Source organism: Pezoporus flaviventris, unplaced genomic scaffold, assembly GCF_033815535.1.
Source record: "Pezoporus flaviventris isolate CSIRO_AGI_PZ_B2104156 unplaced genomic scaffold, CSIRO_AGI_Pfla_v1 ptg000013l, whole genome shotgun sequence".
Classification (NCBI taxonomy): Eukaryota; Metazoa; Chordata; class Aves; order Psittaciformes; family Psittacidae; genus Pezoporus; species Pezoporus flaviventris.
The window spans coordinates 720,268-744,850 of NW_026892561.1; the positions used below are offsets into that span (position 1 = coordinate 720,268).

General features: G+C 45.5%; 2 protein-coding genes and 1 long non-coding RNA gene across 15 annotated transcripts in view; 2 read left to right on the forward strand and 1 right to left on the reverse strand.

The window, feature by feature from the left end:
- The window catches only part of FGGY (FGGY carbohydrate kinase domain containing), a 322,855-nt gene that overhangs the window by 279,443 nt on the left and 18,829 nt on the right, over window positions 1–24,583 (reverse strand). For 3 of the 13 annotated variants that reach the window (XR_009743019.1, XM_061451144.1, XM_061451151.1), the window contains exons 1-2: window positions 15,270–15,643; window positions 10,815–10,950 (exon numbers count right to left, since the gene is read on the reverse strand). The gene's annotated coding sequence lies outside the window, so the exon portion shown is untranslated. The other 10 variants (XM_061451150.1, XM_061451135.1, XM_061451149.1 and 7 more) reach the window with 7 other exon arrangements.
- Window positions 1–24,583, forward strand: part of LOC133268274 (uncharacterized) — a 178,769-nt gene that overhangs the window by 115,409 nt on the left and 38,777 nt on the right. The gene's annotated exons all lie outside the window — the stretch shown is intronic.
- On the forward strand, window positions 16,611–18,597 carry JUN (Jun proto-oncogene, AP-1 transcription factor subunit). The gene has a single exon (XM_061451160.1). It carries the CDS (start codon window positions 16,972–16,974, stop codon window positions 17,914–17,916), a length of 945 nt encoding a protein of 314 aa, XP_061307144.1. The 5' UTR covers window positions 16,611–16,971; the 3' UTR covers window positions 17,917–18,597.

Consider the following 24,583-nt stretch of genomic DNA (forward strand, 5'->3'; position numbering starts at 1 on the left):
TGATTTCAAGACTATGGCTCTGCACTGCTTCATACCGTGCACCTCTTTTCCTACGTGGGATCCTATAGGGATCTCTAGCACTGCAGAAACGTGCCCGTGTGGGGAGGCTCAGATGTTTCACTGCGCACTGCTTATTCACTAAAGGAGGGGATAACCCCAGCACCGCTTGTAAACACAACGGCTTCCTTGAGACGCAACAGCAAAACCCGTAAGCATGGGCTCTCCCTGTAAGCAAAACGCCTGCCTGGGGAGCGCTGCCCTCCCCAGGGAGCTCCGCTGTGGGAAGCAGGAGCAAGGAACTGCCTTTTTAGGGCTGTGGCTGAGCGGAGCCGGGAAGCGCCAGGGCAGGAGCGGGGCTCCCGCAGCAGCTCGCTGGCCTTACAAGGAGAAAGCCAGGTATTCCCCAGCCGGGACCCAGGAGCCGCACAGCGAGTTAAGGTGAGGCAGGGCTCGCCGCAAGGCTTGGTCCAACACCAGCCAGGGGGACCCCTTGGCCACAGCCACCCTCCTGCTTAGTGCAGCCTTCCAGCCCCCCAGCATTCCCAATGGACCTTATTTGGAAGCAGAAGAGTTGAATTAGTAGAAAGATCGTTTTCAGATCTGAAAAGCCAGATGGTTTGTGGGGGAACCGTGCCGGGTTTTAAGGTGACATTTTAAGGCACCAAGGCAATGTTTTGGAGCACAAGTCTCTAATGTCAGGCATCTTTTAGACTCCTACAGGAGAGGGCAGGTTTCAGAGGGGACGAGCAACTGGATTTTCCAAAGACTTGAACAGGAGGAGCAGGACTTGAAGCCTCAGACAGTCAGCAATCTGTTTAAGCAAGCTTTAGGAGCACACGTGATCAGGGCTCCTCCGCAGTTGCCTAAAACTTAAGGCTGCTTGAGGGAAAAGCAAAACCATTTTAGCTCCATTCTGTTGAAGTTACATTACTTCTTATTTTCTGCTTCATTTTCCTAGGGAGCTAAACAACCCAAACCACCTCAGGCCAAATCCATCTATACAGGTACATGCATAAGCAGCCCTGACCATGAACTGCCCCATGCTGTTGCTCTTCTTACTTTCCTTACCCTAGATTTCAGAAGAGAAGGCCATGAGGAAAGAACTTCTTTCCCTCAACAATATCCATTTTAAGATTTTATTGTTAGATCTTTCTCAGAAAATGGCAACAAAAAGGGAATGTCCTGGAATATTTTTCTTTGGCGAATTAAAATGAATCCTTTAGATACGGTTAAGAAGAAGTCATTTGAAGTGTAACGTTAAATTGAGACACTACCCATCCAGGAATAATACAATATCCCAGTTCTGAATATGAAATGCCATACTGAAACTCAAAAAATTACCCATACATTTTGCCATCTTCGTTTCTTGAGGCTAAACTCTGCTGACAGCCTGCCTGGAGATGCTGAATAGCTCAGGTTTAATTGAAAACAGCAACTTTTAACCTGGAGATAGGAGAATTGCTTGATGGTTTTGATCTGTACTGCTTTTAAATCCACAGACACGTGGCTGCTCTACATCACGCACTGTGCCATCGTTGGTGCCTTCAGGTAGTAATTGCAGCAGGAAGGCCAAAACTTCGGTTAATCTTGCCACATCCCACTTGCAACATATTGGCAAGAAAACATGGGGAAGTAGTAATTATCCATGGATAATCACAGGGCATCTGTTTCCAGGATTCCTTGTGAAAGGCCCATCAAGAGAAAAGAGGCCACAGACAACATGAAAAATTACATTAAACAACTGAAAAATACCTAAATACATGACAAAGTCATCCAGTATGAGGTCAGACACTGTGTAGGACCTTCTCCAGCTGCTGATGGGGCTGGGATTATATGCCTATAGCTCCAAAGGAGCACTAGGGTAGTAATTTCATAAAAGGAATACAAGTTTTGACACCAGGTTTAATACTGTAAATTTCTTCTTGCAAATAACTTGCTTGCCAAAGCAGTGCAGCAGCCAGAGAGGGAGAAAGGCGGGCAAGCTATTCCCCTAAAAGCACTGACTGTGCCGCTCAGGTACAAGAGGCATTGCTCCAGAAGTAGGGAATGCTGGCTCATTAGGAGCAATGAAAAAAAACCTTCTGAGGGGTTTTTAAAAACAACAACTTCCCAAAGCAAAACATGCATATGTACCACATGCATTTGTTTATGCAGCTGTAATGAGTGATGAAATCCATTTATGAGCTGAAGTCACAAGACTCTAAGCAGGTCTTTGTTTCATCTCAGTAAGTCCTGACATTTCCCTACTACTTATAATGATGTGATTTGGAGCAACATTTTCAAACTTAAGCACCTGGGGTTTAACAGTGCTTCTCATCTGCTTTGCTGAGACTGAACAGTCTACTCCTGAGCCTCTGCTTTGATTAAGCATCCCAAAGACAGATACAGAAAGCTTGTTTGAGTTTAACACCCCCTTGCAATTCCTGCATCCAGCACATATGCTGCAATTCTTACTCAAACTGAGACTCTCAAGCTGCAAAGCGTGTAAATAGAAATCAATGAGACCATTAGTGGAATGAATACTTTCAGCATCAGCCCTTCTATAACCACAAAGTCTATCCAGATGGATGCCCTTAAAAGACTTCAGAAGGTTTGCCACAGACAATGGCTTTTGTTTCAGCCTCTCGCTGTAACTTGGGAGAATAAAATGAAGATAACTGCAGCTGGTTGCTGCTTACATCAATGCAGCATTAGTGCCCTGAGTAACAAAGGTAGGACAGAGTATGCAGGGGGTGGTAAGATTCAGCACAAGTAACTATGGAGTTATATGTTTTAGTGGATTTATAAACTGTGCTAAGCTTTAGATGTATTATTATATAGCTTTATGATTCCGTAATCCTGCATTATAAATCAAGATCACATTTTTAGCTTTGATATTAAGGAGAAAAATAAATAATATATATCTGTATAAGCTATCTGCCTCTGCTGCTCTTGCCATTACTCTGCTATAAGCTTTGCAAACAGATCTGATGTTTTGTAAGGATCAGATCAAACCTAAATGAACACAGGTTCACTGTTAATATAAACAGAGTGACTTCTTTATATTTCTTTTAAGAAGGGAAAATAAAATAGACTCCTGACCTGAAGAGAACGCCAACCTACCTAATGCACAAGAGCAGAAGATCCCAGACATAGAAAATACCCTTTTAGCCTTTAAGGTCTGAAAGGAAGTGTTGCTGTCTATTCTGTTCCTCATGGCTGGCTCATTCATTTACTGCTCTCCAGAGTCCCAGATGAGTGAAGAGGTGGATTTTACAGTGTGTCACCAAGTCAGGATGGCAGCAGGATATAAGGAAAATGCAAGGATCTTTCACCTAGAACATTTGTTCTAAGCAACCTCTTCTTTATATTCAAAAGCATGAAGTCCAAGACAATTTCTTCAGCAGCTTGGACCCAAACTCAGGAAAGCTCTAAAAAGTTCAAAGCCAATACATATAACCAGCAGAGGCAATGTCTCACCTGACTGGCACACAGTATGTTCCTAGACTTGCCTTTTTTATGCCCTACCACTACAGTCCCTGAAGAAGAGTCCCTCTCAAGCATCCTTGTAGCCCCCTTCAGATACTGGAAGGCTGCTCTGAGGTCTCCACGCAGCCTTCTCTTCTCCAGGCTGAACAGCCCCAACTTTCTCAGCCTGTCTTCATATGAGAGGTGCTCTATCACTCAAGTACAGAAGTCACACAAAGCCGTATCAAACAAGAGTCTGTAATATTCTCAATGCCACATCAATTTATATATGGTACATATATTCATGGGAAAACAAACTCAGATGCAACCCCCTCACCTAAATTCTAAGTCTATAGGGATTCGGTTTTATAATCCCCCAAGGATGTGGTTCTGAGCAACCTGATGTGGTTGAATATGCCCCTGCTCATTGGAGCAGGGTTGGCCCAGATGAGGTTTGAAAGACCCTTCAAGCCCAAACTATTCTATGCTTCCATTTTCCTTTAGCTTTTGGGGATCTACTACACCAGTGTGCCAGAAAGAAAATGCCTGTAACTCCTGAAGTCAGAGAAACAACTGAAAAACATGCATCAGTAGAAAATGCTATTTAAATGCTGCTCCACATGAACTAACCCCAGCTGAAAAGCTCTGAAAAGGCACATTAAAAGAAATATAACTGCAAGAGTGTTAAGTAAACAGCTCTCTTACTGGATTTGCTGGAAGTGACTGAACCTTTCTTCCCCTTTCCACATTAAAGGAGAGCCCTAAACCCACATTTTGCATATTTTATTAGTTCAAACCTTTTCTAACATGGTTCCCAGGGCAGACCAGGTCTAATGAACTTTAAAATACTACTGTAACACTGCTCTGCAATAACAGTATGAGAAGCTGGTGGAGTGTGAACAACAGGACTATCGATATATGCCCAATTCCCAGACTCAGAATGCAATTCACCCTACGGTTCACAATTTATTGAACCTGAACTTGCACTCCAGCTCCAGTAATCAATGTTCCCCATCTCCCACCTCTGCTTTCACCACAGAGAGGAACTGCACATTGGAAGAAAGAAAAACATTGCTGTGCCTGTTTTAAAAACCATAGTTGAAAGTTACTTGAAAGGTCAGAAAGCCCAGAATGATCCTGCTAGGAATAGATTAGCAGACAGAGGGTAGGAAAGGTGCTCAGGGGTGGATGGGAAGCACCATCTATCAGACTGATAGCACCACTATGTATATAGTACAATTGTATCTTATCTTTCCAGCTCCACAACCCAAATAAACCACATGGAAGCCTTGGAGCCTGATTCTGTTGTCTTTAAGCACACACCCCTTAGGGTGGCGACCCAGGACACACCACACATCTTTTTACTTCATGTAAGACAAAAACAAAACAAATATAATCAGTATTTTTCCTTTTAGGACTCTCATGGAGCCTCTTTGATGTGTTTTCTCTAATAGTTTGCTCTCAGGGGTTTCTCTGAGCTTATAATGGGCTCGTTTTTATGTAACCTCTTTCAAGCTCCCAACACAGCAACTGCTGTAACAGTACACAGCAACACTACACCGAGGAATACCTTATCCAAATGAAACCAAAAGGGAAATTTAGATGAGTACATTCTGCTTAGGTTGGAATTTTGGCTCAGACACAAGAGTTCACACTCCTGCTCTTGTAAAAAAAAAAAAAGCAGCTCTAATGGAGATACTGAAAATGAAAGTATCTCTTCAAAGCTGAAAATCTGGCCACTTCTATAGCATGTTTTGCTACTCTGGGAAATTTTACTTATCTAAACCCATTCAGGAAGGGGAAATCCTCTGCTACAAGCTGAGCGTGGGTTTGCCATTCACTTGACCAGACCTGAGACTCCAGCACTATGATTTAGTACCCGTGATATAAAACTAGTAGAATTTCTATACAGCTGCTTGCCAACTTTACTTTGGTTTAGGAACAATAATTCACATTTACCTTTTACCTTGATTTATCCCTCTTTAGGGGAGAATCCTCAACCAGATTACCCCATTCTTTTCAGTGTTACCAGATACATCAGTGTATTGCAGGTCTAAAAGTCTCCAGATCTGCTACTAATAAAATGCCTGAAGTTAAAATAGGCACTGTGTAAAACCCACATAACTGAACACCTCTAAAATACCCTGTAAACAGCTGCCCTACACCCAAGCTATCAGTAGATTCATGAGGTTGTAGAGGTAATTTCCATCTATCAGCTAAGATAGATACTGATATTTCTGTTGTTCTCTGCTGTGCTCCATCAAGATACTACATATGGAGGAAGCAGGAGCTAGGACAAGGACTGGGAATATTGCCTTCACCTGGGAAGGTGCCCTGCTAAGAAACTGCTTATTGAACCTGACAGCGAGGGCATAAACATCAGAGGGAGTACTTACACATGTACTCTCAGTAAAGGGGAGGACAAGGCAATGAAAGTCAGAGCTAGTACAGGACAAGTACAAGTTAAAGACACTGTTTTCAATCTCCAGGATACTAAAATGTCTTTAAGCGCTCCCAGCGTTTGGGGGAAGAGGGAGGGAGGGATGAAAGGAGTAGGGGGAGCAGTAAACTCTACCGAGACTTTTCTTACGGTTTATATCACCTTTTGTGGGAAAATTCATCCTAGAAGGAAAACAACAAAGGGGTTTGAAACCAACAGAAAAGTACTTGCTAAAAGGTAGCGTGCTCTTTGTAAAACTTCCTGATGCATGGAAAAGCACCCTGAGCATGTACTTCACCATACAGTTTTGCCTATGAAATGCCCTTTGCTTCAGAAACAGTTGTGTATTTTTACCAGAGGGGGGGTTATTCCTGTCAGTTGTCCTCTGATTACTGATCTGTGAGAAGCAAAAAAGGGGCACAGCTACCACAAAGGCATAAGTATTAAAGTTCATGGGATTTTCAACATTCCCTTTCCTTACCCTAAAACTTTAACCCCTTGAGTGGATGCTGCTATATACATTTCCTTTGTTCAGCTGCCTGCTGGGCCACCTGGAAAGCATCAGCACTCGAAGAAGAAAACTGCTATTTCTTTCGGCATTCCCTCAAAAGCAAACCTTGCTGCCCATTCTCATTCCCCAGAAAGGTATCTGGTTCTATTGGCACCCCTATCAAATTCAAGCGCAGAGACATGTTTAGGGTACGTGCAGCAGCTCAGATAGGCTGGGCTGTTGCAATCCTGTTGCAATCCAGTGCAGAAAACAGAATGTGAGCACCGGCATGCTGCTCCCACGCCCTCCCCTCTCCAGGCTTTACATTAACTCAGTGACACCCTGTTCGGCACAAGGTTTATTTACACAACACGAAGTCCTGAGACCAGCCTTTGTTCGACTGCACTGTTGACAAGGCTCGGAAGCACCACGGACTGTAGTAAAGGTGCATTAAGGACTGGAAGGCCCACGTATGAATGAGTGTTTCGAAACTCGCCTGATTGAGTTCCCAGCTGCAGCACAACCCTCTTTCAGCCGGAAGCCGTTGGGACAAACTAGCGAAGCTCCTGGCTTTCCCGGGGAGCAGTGAATTGTACTGACACGGTGGCTCCACAAGGACTTGAATCCAGGATGTGCTGGTGACACCCTGAAAAGAAGCAAATGCCTCCCTCCGCAGCCATTCAGATGTTTTGCTGGGCTAGATTAGGGCGGGATGTATTTCCCAACACACTTCACCTCACGGCTGTGTCAGCGCAAGGGAGGGGACAGCGTGGGAGCCGGAAGAGGGCAGGACTGACTGACAGGCTCTTGGCCCAAGACACTCGGGGAACCCACGGCTCTGGGAATTGTGCACTCCCTGGTTTTCCTTAGAAATGCTTGCTCTGTGCATAGCACTTTAAAACCTAACCTATGTGTAAAAACAGGCAAGAAAGCTTAGGTGCCAGCGTACTGGGTGAAAGCATCCAAGGGGGCTGTAGCTTCGCCTCCCCAGGATGAGTGCTGCCAGCTCTGTGGCTCTCACCCTCTTCCCCATGGGATGCGTAATGCAGAACTCCTCCTGTGTTTTATGTGGTCATCTTGTTGAAGCTTTGGACTAATTCCAAGGTTTTTTCTTGGAGATTTGGAGGTTTGGAGATCCGGAGAGGTGCTGGTCGCTGTGCCTCAGCTTCCCCCTTCTGGGAAGAGGCCATGACAGGGATATCTATTCCCTCCCACAACTGCCATGACATCCTACAAAGCATTTTTGACATTAACAATTCCAAATCATTGTCAGAGCCTCTCAGGGCAGAGACTTTAAATGTAAAGAAAACCAAGGAAACCTCTCCAGAAAAGCAGGCCCAGAGCAACTGGGAGATGTTTGGTCAGAAAGAGAGTGACCAGAGAGTGAAAATGGCATCAATTTAAGTGCCAGTATATGCTTTACACAGTCCTGGGTCAGCTTCAAAATGCATTATAAGGCTGATGAACCAATAAAAATGTCAATGGTTGTTGATCTCCTAAAAGCAAATGGGGCCAGTAACAAATATTTTATACCAATAAGTTAATCCTAGATCTTCTTCCAGAAAATTTCGTTCCTTTTCTGTACCTTTTTCCTTAATGCATTTTTAAAAATAAAAATAGTTCTTTGTATACCACTTGTATAGCATTTATTCCCCATAGACCTGCATGATTTACTAGAACTACAGTCCCATTATGCCCATTTTACAGGCAGTGAAATCAAGCCACAGAGATAAAGAAAATGATTAGAGGTCATGCAGCAGAGAGGCAAAACCAGGGAAGACTAAAAGGGGTCTACAAGGAATCTGGAGAGGGCCTTTTTATAAGGACATATAGTGACAAGATAAGGGGGGATGGCTTTAACCTGATTGGGGGGGGGGGAGGAGGGGATCTGGATTAGACTTTAGGCAGAAGCTCCTCCCTGTGAGGGTGCTGAGGCGCTGGCACAGGGTGCCCAGAGAAGCTGTGGCTGCCCCATCCCTGGCAGTGTTCAAGGCCAGGTTGGACACAGGGGCTTGGAGCAAGCTGCTCTAGTGGAAGGGGTCCCTGCCTGTGGCAGGGGTTGGAGCTGGATGAGCTTTGAGGTCCCTTCCAACCCAAACCAGTCTAGGATTCCATAAAAATGCACTTCTGTTCCATTTCAGTTTATTCTGTTCTCCTGTATTTCTCTACTGGTACACAGAAAATAAGATGACTTCTCATTAAACTCATGAGGTTATATTAAAAGGGTCAACAAATTTTTGCTTCACTTTGTAAATTCTCTTGGTTTTCTTGAAGGGATAAATATTCCCCACCATTACTGCTACAGGGTTAGGTAAATACTTCACAGACAGTACCTAAATGTGAAATACACCCCTGTTCTTATTAATATTTATGTAATAACCTAGGGCTGGAATTGGCTATCATTGGCTTGACCTCAGATCTTTGGCATAAATGCCTATTTGAAGCACCTGGCAATAGGCTGGAAGCATCCACACCCAGAACTACTCTGTCTGGGCTTGCAGTTTTGCCAGCCACACACCTTTTCCTATCCTGACTGTAAGGAACGCAGCAACTGGAAAACATCAGCACAAAACATGCTTAGAGAGAACAAGGCAACATTGTACCATTAGCTCTTACAACACACGCGCTTAACCTCTCTCACATGACTTACCTGAGTCCACAGCCCATGCTTAGCTGAACAGAAGCCTCTGCAAACATGTGCACGCTGCAGCTGCTACCCAGACCCCTAAGTACCACACAGCCATTTCTGGAATGTCTTTCTAGTTGTGTTCTCTAAAAACAACTAAAAAAACTAAAGCAAAATTCAGACTAACCCTGAATTTCAATTAGCAGCCATTAAGGCCTTAGGCCTTTGCTTTATTACTGCCCTTTTATCCAAAAAATGTCCTTTGATCTCATGAACTTTTTTCTAATGTATTCAAATGTTATGGCTTTTTTTATCTGTTTCGTATGTCCTCAGCAGACTGTGTAAACAGCCCTGTGAGCTGACCAGTGCATCTGCCAATCCACCACACATGTGAGCAGTGTTCCTGTGGAAAACCAGGATCTCAGGTAGGGATCAATACTGAATTCCACGCTAAATTTTCCACCTCTGCTTCCTTCTGAAACAAGGGCACATATAGACACTGTAGTGTTGGCAACTGCACACTGTTCTTAACCAAGAAAAGAGGAAAGAACAGCAGTTCTGAGGGGTGTGAGTATCCTGGTTGTTCTCCTGTGGAAGTCCTAAGGGGCTGCTGTGGACAAGACCAGGACATTCCCACCCTGTGAGGGGACAGGGCTGCCCTGACCAGTGGGGAGCAGCCACACAGTCGCTGTGTGATACATCAGCTGCAATCAGAGATCAGGTTTATTATGAATCAGATGGGATTAAGAGTTCAGTAGCATCTTCTCCCAAACTCAAGTCTGTAACTCTGCTTGTGCTTTCAGGTATTGTCCCACCCAGGCCATGCCCTTTCCTCCCTGCAATGCCTTCCTTGCCTATTTGGCAACCCCAAATGCTCCCACACCATGACTCCAACACAAATGACTGTCATCCAGAGTGAATGCTTCCATTTGAATTCCATGAGCAGGCATTCTGTAAACTTCCCTACAGGCTCCACCACTATAATCCCTGGGAAGGAGCAACCTGCAGGACCTACTTTCACTGGGCAATGCTTTCTCTGTTTACTGCTACTCCTGTCAGAAACATTACTCTAATTCAGACAGGTGTCCTTACATCTGTCAGCCACCAGCCACTGGTGACATTCAATAACAGAAACTCAGTGTCCAGGTCCAAGCCTGAACCCACAGCACAGAGAAGGAAAGCACAATTCCTCACTGGATATACCTAAACTCTACGGTGCTTTACACCAGGCATTTTTGGTCTCACACAGACTTGCTTCCTTTCCTTCTCCTGTTGCAAACACTGCTTTTATCCCAGGTTGCCAGGAGCCTACTGTTCCAACAGCTGCTAAGACAGAGTGAGGTGTTAACTTTGACAGGATGCCATATTGTTTATTAATGAAAAATCCAAGCATTTTGTACCCATTCCGAGACCCTCACCAAAACTGAGCTATTCACCAAGGGCTCCGAAGGGTTAAATCCAGTTCTTCTGAGCCTTTCAGTCACAATTGCAACCATAAATCAATGCATTTTGTTGCCACTACTGACTTTAATACGTGTTTATTGGACCATCAAAATGCCAGAAAGCAAATTTCAGTTCTCCAGTGAAACCACAGCCCAGCAACCTCAGAACAAATGCAGGCTTCCAGTGGGATCCTCATTCCCAAACACAGTAAATATCCTTTCAGAGGTGTTCATCTGCCTCCCCACCACTCAGCATTAGCAGCTTCTATTTGTGGGGGTAATGTTCTCATGCTGCCAGCTCGCAACACTGAGGGCAGCCGTCTGCTGCCCATATGCCACCCGTCCTCCGGTGCCTCCTTGACCGCTTACCTGCACTCCTGGGGCTCCCGCTGCAGATCAGCTGCTATTCTCTCAGCCTGCTTTGTGTGTAGAGGATTTTTCTGACTGTAAGCTCCACAGGATGGCAATTTTGTCCAATTCTCTATTTCTCAGAGCACCAGTTATGCTATGGAACAGAAATGATGAACACAGAGACATTAATGGTGTGACATTTTGATTTGTAACATCCTAAAAAAGCATGGGGAGCAAGCCCCCAGAGTGTCTTATCTCTAGACACTGCAGTTAGCTTCTATTCGGTCAGGTTTTTGATAAAAAATGATAAAATACATACAGTTTGAATAAAAAATATATAGTTTATTACTTGTTTGAAAATGTGTTCCTGGGCATTTTCAGTAGCCACTGAAATCCTCTACAAAGCTACCTGGAAATGGGAAAAGTAATAGCGAGAAAACTGGATAAAGAGATGATCATATCAAATCTTTCATTCACGTGTTGCTGCACATAAACACGCAGGGGTTGAATTGCTCAGGGAACATTCTTAAGAAAATGGAAAAGGTTTTTAGTGGTTCCTCCCTTAGTTCTGCAGTGTTTCTCTGCGTTTACAGCCAAGTGTTACTGTCCTGCCCCAGAGGTAACCCAACAGGTCTTGCAAAGGCTCCTAACTTGGCCCCACCTCCGTCATTCCCAATCTTGTCTTTCTAACCTACTCATTTTCCTCCATTCCACAAACTATTAGTTTCAAAGAAATTCAGAGATTAATTAAAATGATTGGCGGGATGAGTAGGTGAGGGGGACAGGCTAAAGGGCTTGACAAGAAGAAAGATGAAAAGGACTAAAGGCGGACGGCTTGGTTATGCGATGAGTAACTGAGGGTGGAGGAGATGGACATGATATTCATTTACAAGTGCCTCTAGTTCTGAGAAGCACTTTTCATGCACAAACTGCAGACTAGCTCAAGACCAGCTTTCAGATCTGCTTCCAGGGTCCTTCACTTCAAGCTCTTAGTCCCACTCTTCCCCCAGCCAATGCATTCCCACCCCTCCCTTGTATCCTCAAATATATAAATATTATATATATTTAATTTCAGCTTTCAGCCAGATTCAGTTCCTGGATCTCTACTTGGCCACATGAGCCCTCCTGGGAGCAAAGAGTAAAAGGGGAGGCCATGGAAGCTGGGGGTGGATGAGGTGGCACCTCTTTGCCGTACCTATGCTGTGCTGCAGACTCCAGTGGACTTGGACTGACTATGAAAACACAGGGAGGAATTGGGAGCAGGAGCACCCAGGAATTATCTGTCTTCCTTTTAGCCTAAGGAAACTCTGTTCTTTGTGCCCTCTCACTCCAGCTTCTTTTTCTGTGTTCTGATGCAGTAAGTAAAAGAGAAACACTTGCTCCTTCTGACTGTTCAAACTCGTCTTCCTCAGCTGGGGAAACCTGCTCTCTAGTAATTCCTTAAGCAAGTGAAAAAGAGTGTGAGAAGACCCAGTAATACCCACTCTTACTTAGTTCATGCAGAGGTGAAACAGGATGTCACATTTGAATGCATTGAGTTTAAATATACCCTATATCACAAAAATAATTGTCTATATAAGAAGAATATTGTGGAAACATCTCTGCTGAGGAGAAAAAGCAAGACAGTGGAATATAGTAAAGTTTAAAAAAAGAAGAAAACTGTATGAAAATAAGTGTTTCCTTTCCACGAGCACCTTTTCCAATATAAAAGAACAGAATCTGTCATTTACCCCTTCTTCTTTCTTTTACAAATGGTCTAGAAATAAGCCAAAAGCATTTGTGCTACAGGAGGGGAAGAAAACAACAAATCCATTTATTCCTGGTCACCAAATATCATTTAGATGGATGTGGTATGTATAAGAAATTTTAATTTGTCCCTGAAAAGCCATTTAATTATTCAGATGATCTGATTGCTTCACTCAAGGCTTGCATTGATTGATTAGAGAACTTTATAAATCAAAATCTGCATTACTGCTGCTCCATGCATCTGCTTCTCACAGCAACAGAGAGATAGTTCATTTCAATCCCTACCCACAAGCTAGGTTAGTGAGATATGTAAATGGCTATGGTTTATAAATGGGTTTGTAATTCTTCCTTCATGCTACTAAAGGAATATTCACTTAAGGACACCAGGAAAGGAGGGGGGAAAAGCCCTAAAGTAAGAGGTGTTCAATAAATCAGGGCATAGTCACCAAAATTCCCAGCTCCTTGGCTAATGGCCAGGAAGGATCACTGTTCATGGGCAGCACTCAGTGAGTCTCAGGGGCAGAACCTGGGGCACTTGGCTGAAATCTAAGCTGAGACCTCCCTAAGCACCCGCTCACCAGTCTCGTCCCGAATTAGGCAGAAAATCCCCTCGGAGCAGCAAAGAGCATTTGGCTTTGATTTCAGAGCTCTCGCCTGCTATGCACAACCTTTCTGACCAGCTCGACTGTCTGTTGCCGGCCCCGGCCAAATAACCTCTAAGTGAGTAGCAATTAACATAATGAGTGGACTGATGGGTGTCCCCCATAGCTACAGGCCTCGGTAGCAACACGTCTCTGGCAAACTGGAATGTCTGGTCCTGAAACTCCACCTCTGCAAAAGGAAGGAAGTCGAAAACTAAAATGGGTGGAGGATAAGGAAAAAAAAGGAGAAGACATTAAATGACTTTAAATGAATCCCTCCAGCTCGATCTAACACACACTGAAGCTAATGAAAAACCTGCATTTGATAGAATGGGGCTGAACTGGACAAACTACAGAGGCAGAGCTTTTCAGCTTATACAAATATATATTAGAGTGATTAAAGCTACACTGACCATGTTCCTTGTAGTCTGAACTTGGCTTTCTAGGACAAAGGAGACATGCAGAGAAGCCCCCAAAAGATAAACCAAACCAATGAAATTCTAACACATTAAATATGGCAATTAATCAGAACAAAATTAGTATTGTCAATACAGAAAAGTGACTGAAGCGAAGTATTTGCATGGCTTCCTATGTAACAGAAGCCAGAAAAAAAAACAAAACAAAACCTTTTTAGCTTAATTCTAAAATAATTCTTATTTCATAAGAAACACGATCCACACAGCAAACTACTCAAAATTCACTCCTTACGTTTCTCCAGAATTTCTTCTTTGCATAGACAAGCCCTTTATAAAGACCAGAAACGCACCGAGACACAACACAGATCTTTCATGGGCTATCTCAGGGGAGTTTGAGCACAGCAAGGCCAGCCACGTCAGGTCAGACCAGATCCCCTATCTCAGCCAGGAGCCAAGAACAGATACCTGGAGAGGCACACAAAATCAGGGCACCACACAGCAGGTTTGCTTCAGGATGCTCTCCCAGGCACAAGCTTTGGGCTTTCCAGAGCCAACAGGCTGCATTTGATAGCCCTCAAGTGATTTCTGTGCTGTGAATTCATCTAATCACTTTAGAGTCCCTGAGTCCACACAGCACTCTTGCCAAGGAGTTCCACAGCTGAGCTGCATTTCTGTGAAGACATTTCTCTGGTTTATTCTGAACCTGCCAGCTTCATTTGATGCCCCTTGGCTCTTGTGCCATAAGAGTCAGTCACCAGCCTCTATTTATCTTTATGTAAAGCTTAAAAAGGAGTTAAACAACTGCTTCTAGCGTTCACCACACTAATGAATTTCAGAGATTCTTATGCATATGCAACAACTCACTGCTCTCTGGCTAAGCCATTGGCAGCTGATGCTCCAACAGCAGTTTGAGTCTCAGTTACCTGCAAGACAGGCAGATGCTGCCTATGTGAAGGCTGTGTGTATACCAGCAACATGCAGCAAGCCCTCCCTTCCCGGCCAAAGCTTTGCATTTCATGCCACGGGCTGTTAGCGCAAGCATAGAGAAGTGCGGGTATTACTTGCACAGCCCCAGTTCTCACACAAAGTAACACGAGGGCCCACCGTGTGGTCAGATGAAGCCAGGTGGGAACACCCAGGTGAAACAGAGCAAAATAAATGTGCAAGTTCAAACAGGGGAGCCAGACCTTCACTTCTGTGTCGCAGCTGCCCTTGTTTCTGTTTGCTTCATTGTTGCTTCCTACACCATAACTGGTAATTATGTCATTATGTCTAGGAAAAAATAGCACCAGAGAATTTGAAAGTGTATTTTCAAACCTAGACAGAAGTTTGTCAGCTTCACCTATCGTAACGAGTGATTAAACCTGATAGACCAAGCTCTTCACTGGTCTATCCTACAACACGTAACAACAGCTTTGTGTTGCAAGCCTAAGGAGCACTTGTTGCACTGTTAGCAACAGTAAACCGCTTCAGTCCCTGTCCTACCCAGTGTTGCCATCTCGGGTCCTTAAACAGCTGATGCACTTTATTCCAGAGGCCTGTCAGCATTCACAACTTCACACCTCCCAGAGAGAAGGGTGTGGAGGGGAAAGGTAAGAGAAATGAACCCAGGCAGCAGGGCATATATTTTATGAGGGATGTGCACACCACGTTCAGCGTGGAGCAGTGACAGCGAACCAGGTATCACCCATCTGTTACTCCCAGGTGAACATGCCAGCGCAAACTCTCCTCCTCGACTAGAATGCTTCGACTCCAGCTTTTATTCTCCCTCCCGACTAACCTGTACATCCACAGTAATACTAGGGCACTCTGTCTAAAATTAGGCCGTGCTGTCCCCTCCCCTTGGAGGACGACTTTAGGGAAGCCCATCTGGAGCCGGGATTTTTCCTGTAGGCTTTACATCCCCTCTCCTCCTCTGCCGTCCTGGCGCGGTTTTGAGGCCAGGAACCGACAACCCCCACCACAAGCCGTGCCCTCGCCGACACCCCACAGCGACCAGGCGGTATCAGACGGAGGAAGGGAGGCCCACACGGCCCCACAGCGCTGCTGGCCGTTCCCCGCACCTCACAGCCGGCAGCGTTGGCGGCGCGCCGGGAGCCGGGAGGCCCTTCCCGCACGACGGGGCTCCCCGGAGGGTGAAGGCGGACGAAAGCGAGGGCGAGGCCTCCGCGGCCGCCAGCCCCGGGCGCGCCCGGCCGGCGGGAGGACAAGGAGGGGACGGGGGGATGGCGTGAGGCGCTGAGGCCCCTCAGCGGGGCGGGCGCGTAGGCGGGGGCCGCCCCGCGGCGGTTGGTGCCCGCCCCGGCCCCGAGCACCGCCCCCAGAGCTGCCTGGAAGCCGCACGGACGGCGAGGAAGGGAAATCACGTGAGGCCTCCCCCGAAGCACAACCTGAAGGGCCGTACCACCACCACCGCCGGCGGAGGGGTGTGAGGTGGGGGGGGCGCAACAGGCAGTAACCCGCCAGCGCACAGCCCGCCGCGGGGACCGGCCGGCGGGCAAACAGACGACAAACCGAGAGCGAGGCGGCTGCTTGCCGGTGATGGGTTACGGGATGAGGCCTAGGGGCGAAAAGGGGGCAGCGGCTTCTCCGCACAACCCCCCCTCCCGGTGGGGCGGTTGGTACGCGTCCGTTAAGGAGGCGCCGGCGGCGGCCAACCCGGTGCGCGCTGTGTACGCGGTAACCAGCTATTCAAAAACAAGACGTCAGCCCACAATGCCCCGAGCCGCCGCCAGCATTACCTCATCCCACAAGGCCCCGCGCCCGCGCTCAGAAGCTTCTAGGGGCGGGGTGGCCATGGCGACCGGCTGATCCGCACCGGGCCGGGCCAGCGGCCCGCCTCCCCCGGGAGAGGCGGCGGCAGCCAATGGGGAGCCCGCGGGGTGACATCATGGGCTATTTTTAGCGGGCTCCCGGTCGCTGATAAGTGAAGGGCTCCACGCCGGGAGCGGGCTCAGAGCGCGGGGCGGGCAGGCGGGAGCGCGGCTGTGGCCGTTGGGTAGAGGCGAGCGGAGAGCGGCGGCACAGCGGAGCCGGGAGGGCGCGAAGGGAAGCGGACAAAGTTCTCGCGGCAACTTGTGGCGGCGGAGCGGCCCCGCAGCAGCAGGAGGAGGGGGACCAAGCACCGCGCCGGAGCCCCGCGCCGCTCAGCCACACCGGGCGGACTCTCAGCGCGGCGGCCGCAAGCACCGCGGGCCCGGCCCGCGCCGGGAGAGCTCTCCGCGCCCCGGCCTGAAGTAAGGCTCTGCTTTCCCCGTTCCCGCTCCCTGCGCGGCCGGGAGGGTTTGGGGTGGCGGAGCGGGGCGCAAGCGGCGGCCGGGCGGCTTCTCGGCTCTGCCGCAGCTCCCGGCGCCACTCCGCGGACTCTGTTCTATGAGTGCAAAGATGGAGCCTACTTTCTACGAGGATGCCCTGAACGCCAGCTTCGTGCCGCCGGAGAGCGGCGGGTATGGATATAATAACGCCAAAGTGCTGAAGCAGAACATGACGCTGAACCTGTCCGACCCATCCAGCAACCTGAAGCCGCACCTGAGAAACAAGAACGCCGACATCCTCACCTCCCCGGACGTGGGACTCTTGAAACTAGCCTCGCCTGAACTGGAGCGGCTCATTATCCAGTCCAGCAATGGGTTAATCACCACCACGCCGACCCCGACGCAGTTCCTCTGCCCCAAAAATGTCACCGACGAGCAAGAAGGGTTCGCGGAAGGCTTCGTGAGAGCGCTGGCGGAACTGCACAACCAGAACACTATGCCCAGCGTGACCTCCGCTGCTCAACCTGTGAACAGCGGCATGGCACCTGTGTCCTCCATGGCCGGCAACAGTAGTTTCAACACGAATTTGCACAGCGAGCCCCCGGTGTACGCCAATCTCAGCAACTTCAACCCCAACGCGCTCAACTCCGCACCTAACTACAACGCGAACAACATGGGCTACGCACCCCAGCATCACATAAACCCCCAGATGCCGGTGCAGCATCCCAGGCTGCAGGCTTTGAAAGAAGAGCCTCAGACTGTACCTGAAATGCCAGGGGAAACTCCTCCCCTGTCCCCTATTGACATGGAGTCACAGGAGAGAATCAAAGCCGAGAGAAAACGCATGAGAAACAGAATTGCAGCATCCAAATGCCGGAAAAGGAAGTTGGAAAGGATTGCCAGGTTGGAAGAAAAAGTGAAAACTTTGAAAGCCCAGAACTCAGAGCTGGCATCCACTGCCAACATGCTCAGAGAACAGGTTGCACAGCTTAAGCAGAAGGTCATGAACCATGTCAACAGCGGGTGCCAGCTAATGCTAACACAGCAGTTGCAGACGTTTTGAAGAGACTGTCTTAAATGAGAACTGTGAGATTGTGGTATAACTAAAACAAACAAAAAACAAACCCCACCAAAAGTGGCAGATGCGTAAAGCTGATGGCAAAAGCTGAAAGGCTGAGTCCTGCCTGTGCTCTGCAAAGCGCATGTGTGGAAAGACTGGTGAGCCTTCAGCTCGAGAGAGCGGCCAGCACCACGCCGAGAAGTGCTGTTCCTGCTCCGGTGAGATGTCAGATCTTCGTTTAACATTGACCAAGACCTGCATGGACCTAACATTCGATGATCATTCAGTATTAAAGGTTAAACTACAATAGAAACTGTAGATTGCTTTATGTAGTATTCCTTAAGAAACAAAACAAAACCAAGTGGGAGGGAGGTTTGTGGGAGGCTGATAAACAACCCCAGAACTATTCTGCCTGCCTTGAGTCAATTGTGTATGTACAGATCCTTTTTTATTTTATTTTATGAAAGTTGATTAATGTCAATAAACTACTTCATGACTTTGTAAGTTATTTTTATGTTGTTTATTTGGGCACTGCCCAGTATTGTTTGTAAATAAGAGGCTTTTTTTTAGCACTCTGAGTTTACCATTTGTAATAAAGTATAATTTTTTAATGTTTCTGTTTCTGGAAAAAAAAATCTAGAAGGTTCTATTATATTTAAGAAAAAATAAAAGAATTAAAATGCATTTCCCCCCTCACACTTTTTGTTTTGATAGTACCTGAGTTGGGAAAATGCCCTTTGTGCTGAACTCTGATGGTAGGGATTCTATTCAACTTGCTCTTGGAGAGTGGGTGAGGAGGAGAGGGAGTAGTTGAATCCTCATTGCTAAACTGAAGCAACTTTTTGGGTTGTCTGGAAGTAGCTCGTAGTTTAACCTGACCAGTTTGCCTGCTGTATTCTACTGGCCCAATTTAGATGGCATGTAGCGGGGTAGAAAGCCAGTGCATGAAGTTGCTCCATAACTGGGGCAACTGGCGACTTGATCTGACATGTTTTTCTTATTAATGCCCTCAAGAAGATCAGGCAAGTGGTTGTCTTAAACCCCAAAACAAAACATGTTTTAGGCTTCAACACCAGCAATGATGTTCACCTTTGTTCCTGTGGTCCTTCCTAGGTAGGAGGTGATCCTTGGTTGTGAGTACTTATAACAATGCTGCTGTCAACAGTAAAATAATTTTCTAACCCTTCCTCTCTAAATCCTTTTGGGGGTCACAGTTCTAAGCTTTTTAGAAATAGGAAAACAGCCTAGTGGGAAATAAAAGCAACTTGCTGAGAAACAGCAACTCCTATTGCTTGTTTTCAGCCACTTGATGAAAAGACCAACTTTTCTGGTGCTTCCCATGTACTTTTAATAAAATAACTTAGGGTTTAGTACAATGACAATATAAACACATGTCTTAGAAACACGCTGCTTAACTCGTGGGGGGGGGACAGACACAATTATTATACCAGGGTTTTCAACACTGTGCCCAATTCTTGTAGTTTAATAAGCATGTATTTGCAGGGAGACCAGATGTTTTCCTGCTTGCTGCCTAGAGCCAAACAGCCAAGAGGAAATAGATGCTATCAAAAGACAGCCAGAAATATTAGAAATTCATCATTAGTGAATGGTAACTTTTTAGAGCAGTGTTAAGAGTGTCTTTTCTCATTGAACTAGAAACAAGCAGTAGTCCTATTAAAGCTCACTTCACAAGATAACGATTGGATACATATACACCTTTACTGTTATCAAAATGATACCCTGAAACTTGCGACTAATGTGGGTCAGTTCCTTACAGGAAGCATAGAAGTATCATCCCTCCAGCTTTTTTTCTGCCCATATTATATGCATTTTATCATGAGGGGTTTGTTTTAGTGTTTAAAATGGGGTTATATGGTGATCTCCCTTCACAAGAAAATCCAACTGTCAAGGTAGGCACCGTTTAGATGGTGTTTGCTGCTGTCAGAGGAATACAACTGTAACAACACCAACCAAACAAAGGGTTACTAGGAGGATACTGTACTTTGCCAAGAGTACATTTTGCTGATGTCAGCAACCCGGAAGGTAAGTTGATTTTGACCATATGTAGGAATAGACAGCAGAGGGATAATACACAGCACTGCTGGGTGTGGTTTTACAGGGATTTAGCAAGTGCCAACTAGCAAAATAAGCAGGGCAAGGAGATTAATTACCTGCAAAGGTGCATGTTTAACTCTCAGCAGTGCTGGGTTATGGACTCAATGTTACTAGCAAGCATTCTGCTTCATCACCTCATTACATACTAAATAAATACATTAGAGAAAATCCTATGTTAATTAAACACAGCTGAGTGACAGTCTGCTCCACCCTCTCCTAATACGCACACAGGGACACTTAGCATTGCAGTTATGTGTCTTCTCTCTCTCGAGTATGACATTCTGTAGCTAAAGAGTTACTGAGTAATAGCACTGCTCCTTAGGTGGGCATCACCTGGCAGGTTGGTTTCTGTGCCATGAGTTATTCGACCTGGTCCAGCTCAGGTGCTGGTGTCCACCACCATCAAGCAAGGTGGGGTTTAGTGCCAGTTACAGAGTTTCAGAAAGAGATGAGCGATTTAGATGAATCTTTGGTCCACATCTCATCTCAGCATCAGGCTTAAGACAGGGCAAAGTAAGTTTATATTCCCTCTGCCTCCATCTGTTTTGTAAACAGTGTAGTGGGCTATGAGCCTGTTGCTATCTGGTTCACTTCAGCAGAGATTACAGTTCAGCACTCTCAGTATATCACTAAGTCACTCAGTGATCAATACACACAAACTGTAATGAGAGATGCGCCTGCATTTGTATGTGGTGAAATGTAAAGTTTTAACACTTACTTAACTGCTTAGATTAAAGCTGCCTGATGCGCTATGTGCCTCGCTTCTATGAGGAATAGCCAGTTTTCTTTGAGATTCAGAGAGAAACTCTCTTTCTGTTGCCCCAGCTGTACTCACAAGGGAATATTTTGCAAATAACAGCATTGTGAACATGTATTTTGTTTGGCTGTGAGTGTTGTCAACGGATTCAGGAAGTGAAGTCAGAAAAAGGCAGGGTTTCAAACAGGGCAGGCTCCACAGAAATGCCTAGCACAGAGCCTCTAATCAGAACAACATGTTTGGGACACAGGAATATTAATTAGAATTTGGGTCTCTACTAAACCCAGCAAACCCCTCACGCTTGTATCCCACGAAGAGAAGTGAGTTATAAGGAGGGTTGACCATGATTACTCACTGCGTGCTTTTAAATCCTGAGTACTTGTCATTACAGAAATAACAGTCACAATATCTAACTTATTCTACAGCAGGAAAGAGTTACATACCAGTCAGTTCCAATCTCAGAACACAGTAGTAGTTACTAATAGAATCCTGATCCTCAACTGCCTACATCTCTGTAGGTCTAAGAAATACTGACCTCAAAACATGGCACTTTAAATACCAACCTAAGGCAGCACATACCCATTTAACAATGAAGTTTAGCAACCAAGAAATGCCTTGGCTATCTTTCCATTTTATAGGAAGCTGTTAGGAAATACAAACAATATTCCTCCAAACCTATGTGAAAAATGACTGACAGCTTTGTCCCATGCAAAAGCCTAAGAAATCCATTACAGTGATTACTTTCTGAGAAAGTAAATAGGTCTTTCAGTGAAGTACATCACTGCATACCCATTAATGACCTTATCCCCCCAACTGTGCAGGAAGCAAGGAATGTGACAGGCACCCAGGTTACTGTGAAGCAGGCTTACATCATTTATCTAGTGTCACACAGCACATATGGGTACTGCACAGTGGAGCCAGAACCAGTGGCAAACCTGGAAGTTACAGAGCTGGATCAGTAGAGTGTTTTGTCCAAATGCATCACCCTGACCAGGTCTCTGGGGTTATGAGCTGGGCAGCATCACTGAAATCTGTGGGGGCAGATGGACCAACTCAGGCTGGGACAAGCTTGGGCACCAGTTGAATACACCACAGAATGAGGTATACCATATCCATGAGAAGCACAGGGCAGAACTGCAAAGAAAAGAACACTTATCTTTAATATCAACCCTAGTGCTTCTCTGTTCTCCATCTCCCTACTCCTATACCCAAGACTTGGGTATAACAACATGGAGCTACCCACATCAAGAAACTAAAACCAGTTCAGGCAAAGTTTGCTGTGTAGGAAAGAAAAAGCTGTAAACATCGTAAGTGAATACAAAATATTGCTAACAGGCAGATGGACAGCAAGGCAGTAATATTTGAAATTACCATACACACAAACTCATGATGAGACAGAATATCCCTCAGTAACATGTAGGGATGTAGCTTAGGGATAGGGGAAGTAAGGTAGTATTAATCCTATAACGACAGAAAAATTCCAGATGTGGGTGGTTTGGTTTTTGAGGAGGCATGCTTGATCTTTAGAATTACCCATGCTGCCAACACCAGTGTCTGCACCCAAGAGCTGGTAGCAGTCCTGATTCTAGACATACACATTATTGTTGAGAAGAATCATAGAATCATGGAATGGTTTAGGTTGGAAGGAACCTTAAAGCTCACCCAGTTCCAATCCCCAGGGACATCTTCCACTAGAGCAGCTTGCTCCAAGCCCCTATGTCCAGCCTGGCCTTGAACACCACCAGGGATGGGACAGCCACAGCTTCTCTGGGCACCCTGTGCCAGCGCCTCAGCACCCTCACAGGGAAGAACTTCTGCCATATATATAACCTGAACTTCCCCTGAAGTTTAAAGCCATCACCCCATGTCCTGTCACTACAGTATAATGTATTCTCTGAACAGAGAACAGTGCTGCTGACAAAGAAAACTTGTAGAAACTCATCATATAATTTACTGTGAAAGCCTCTGACTACTTCAACACTTTTAAGGGTGGTTTTGCACAGCAGGACCCTCTTTTCCAATTTTGCACATTATTCTTTGCAGTCCCTTTTTGTTAAAGAACAATGGAACTACAAGAATCAAATTAGACCTTCACCACGGTCCCTTCTGTCCTTGAATATTCTGACATTTGAGAAACAGTTACAATGGGAAGGTTATGACTGATCTGATTAATCCAAATCTCCATAAAACACCCAGAAACTAACTCTGTAGACAAAAGTGAAGAAAAAACTGTTCTTTCTTTTCCTCAGTCTCACAATTAGTTTGTGTTTTGAGCTTTGTATTCTCCAAGCAATCCTTAGTTTGACTCCTCAAGCAAAAGGACCAGCAAGTTGCTAGAAATTCCTCAGAGCTGTGAACTTTGTTCCTTAGTCTTGAATGAAAAGCAATTCCTGTGAAACCTGGCAGCAAAATAACACTGAAGATGTGGGAAACAGAATACAATTCCAGCAGATGGAGCTCAAAAGCAAACAGTCCTGGAACAAGCTGCACAGATGCCTGCAACACGAGCCTTTGCTCAGACAGGGTAGTTGCCAGAAAAGTCTCCACATGAAACCCACCACCATGAAAACATACAGAAAAGATTCATTTTAAGAGCTTCCCTGAATTATTACAATAATCACTGCAAGTAGGGAGATCCTGCATCATTTTAATCATAGAATAATCATAGTTATTTCAGAGGACACTAAGGGCTCAAACCCAAGCATCCATGGCTATTTTCCTGAGTTTTCACCAATGATGAGGGCAGATCTTTTAGATAACTGCTGTTATCATGCTATGAACACAGGCATGGTGCAGGCAGAATCCAGGGAATGTTGCCATTCACTCAAAAAGCCATTCACAGCACTCACATTGAAGAGAGACAGCTGAAGAAGTTTTGAATCTCCACTGAGTGGATTAGTGGCAGGTTTAAAAGCACAGCCTAGCACTCCCTAGTACACGCGTAAGTGATGAACAAATTTCCATACACAAAGTTTTATTCTACTACATCATATACATGTAGTACACTCTTTTTTTCCCTATACAAACATTAAGGTATTCCCAAACATTAACTGCACAAAACTCCTTACACGAAGGCACTAACAGACTTACTATGAACCCTCCAGTGGTATCTCAGGGCCCAAATCAAGATTTGCTCTTTATTGTGCTAAATAATCACCAAGTGTCTGACCCAAAATACCTGAAGGGTGGAAAAAGAACCCAATTTCCTCAAGGCAAAATTCATCTCTAGTTTTCTTGTTTGGCTTTGCTATCATACAGTTTGTCCATTCTCCTGCTTCCTGACTGAGCCAGATAAAGTCTTTCTAATATATATTATAACCAGTTAACAAAGTGCTTTTATACACAAAATGACATAAAAACTGTGTAAAGCTATACAATAAGTGTAGCTGACTTCAGCACTGACATTACAAGAGTTGACAGTTTGGTTACTGACCAAAGCTAACCCTTGCCAAGTTAACAGCAAAGTTTATTCCCTACTTCTATACTTCCCAACCCACCTCAGCTTAGTATGTTTAGGGAAGAGACCCTAACAAAGCTCCACAACTACTGACAGCTTTTGCTTCCGTGTAATTTTGTGAAAGGAACAATAAAGTTGATCAGTTTGAGTCTTTCTCAAAATACTGACTGATAGTTACCAAAAGTAGGACAAGTCCTGCAGATGCTGGATATGCCAGGTTTGGAAATCAGGCCACTGAGAAGTACTGGAAAGAAAAGATGGTTAAAAATCATTGTACCTAGTATGTTGGGAAAGAAGGATGTCAGAATTCCCAGAGTAGAAAGAAAGAAAATTAGCAAAAG

What these genes read in the sequence shown, in the direction of transcription:
- JUN (XM_061451160.1), top strand. Translation starts at nt 16,972, where the DNA reads ATGAGTGCAAAGATGGAGCCTACTTTCTACGAGGATGCCCTGAACGCC.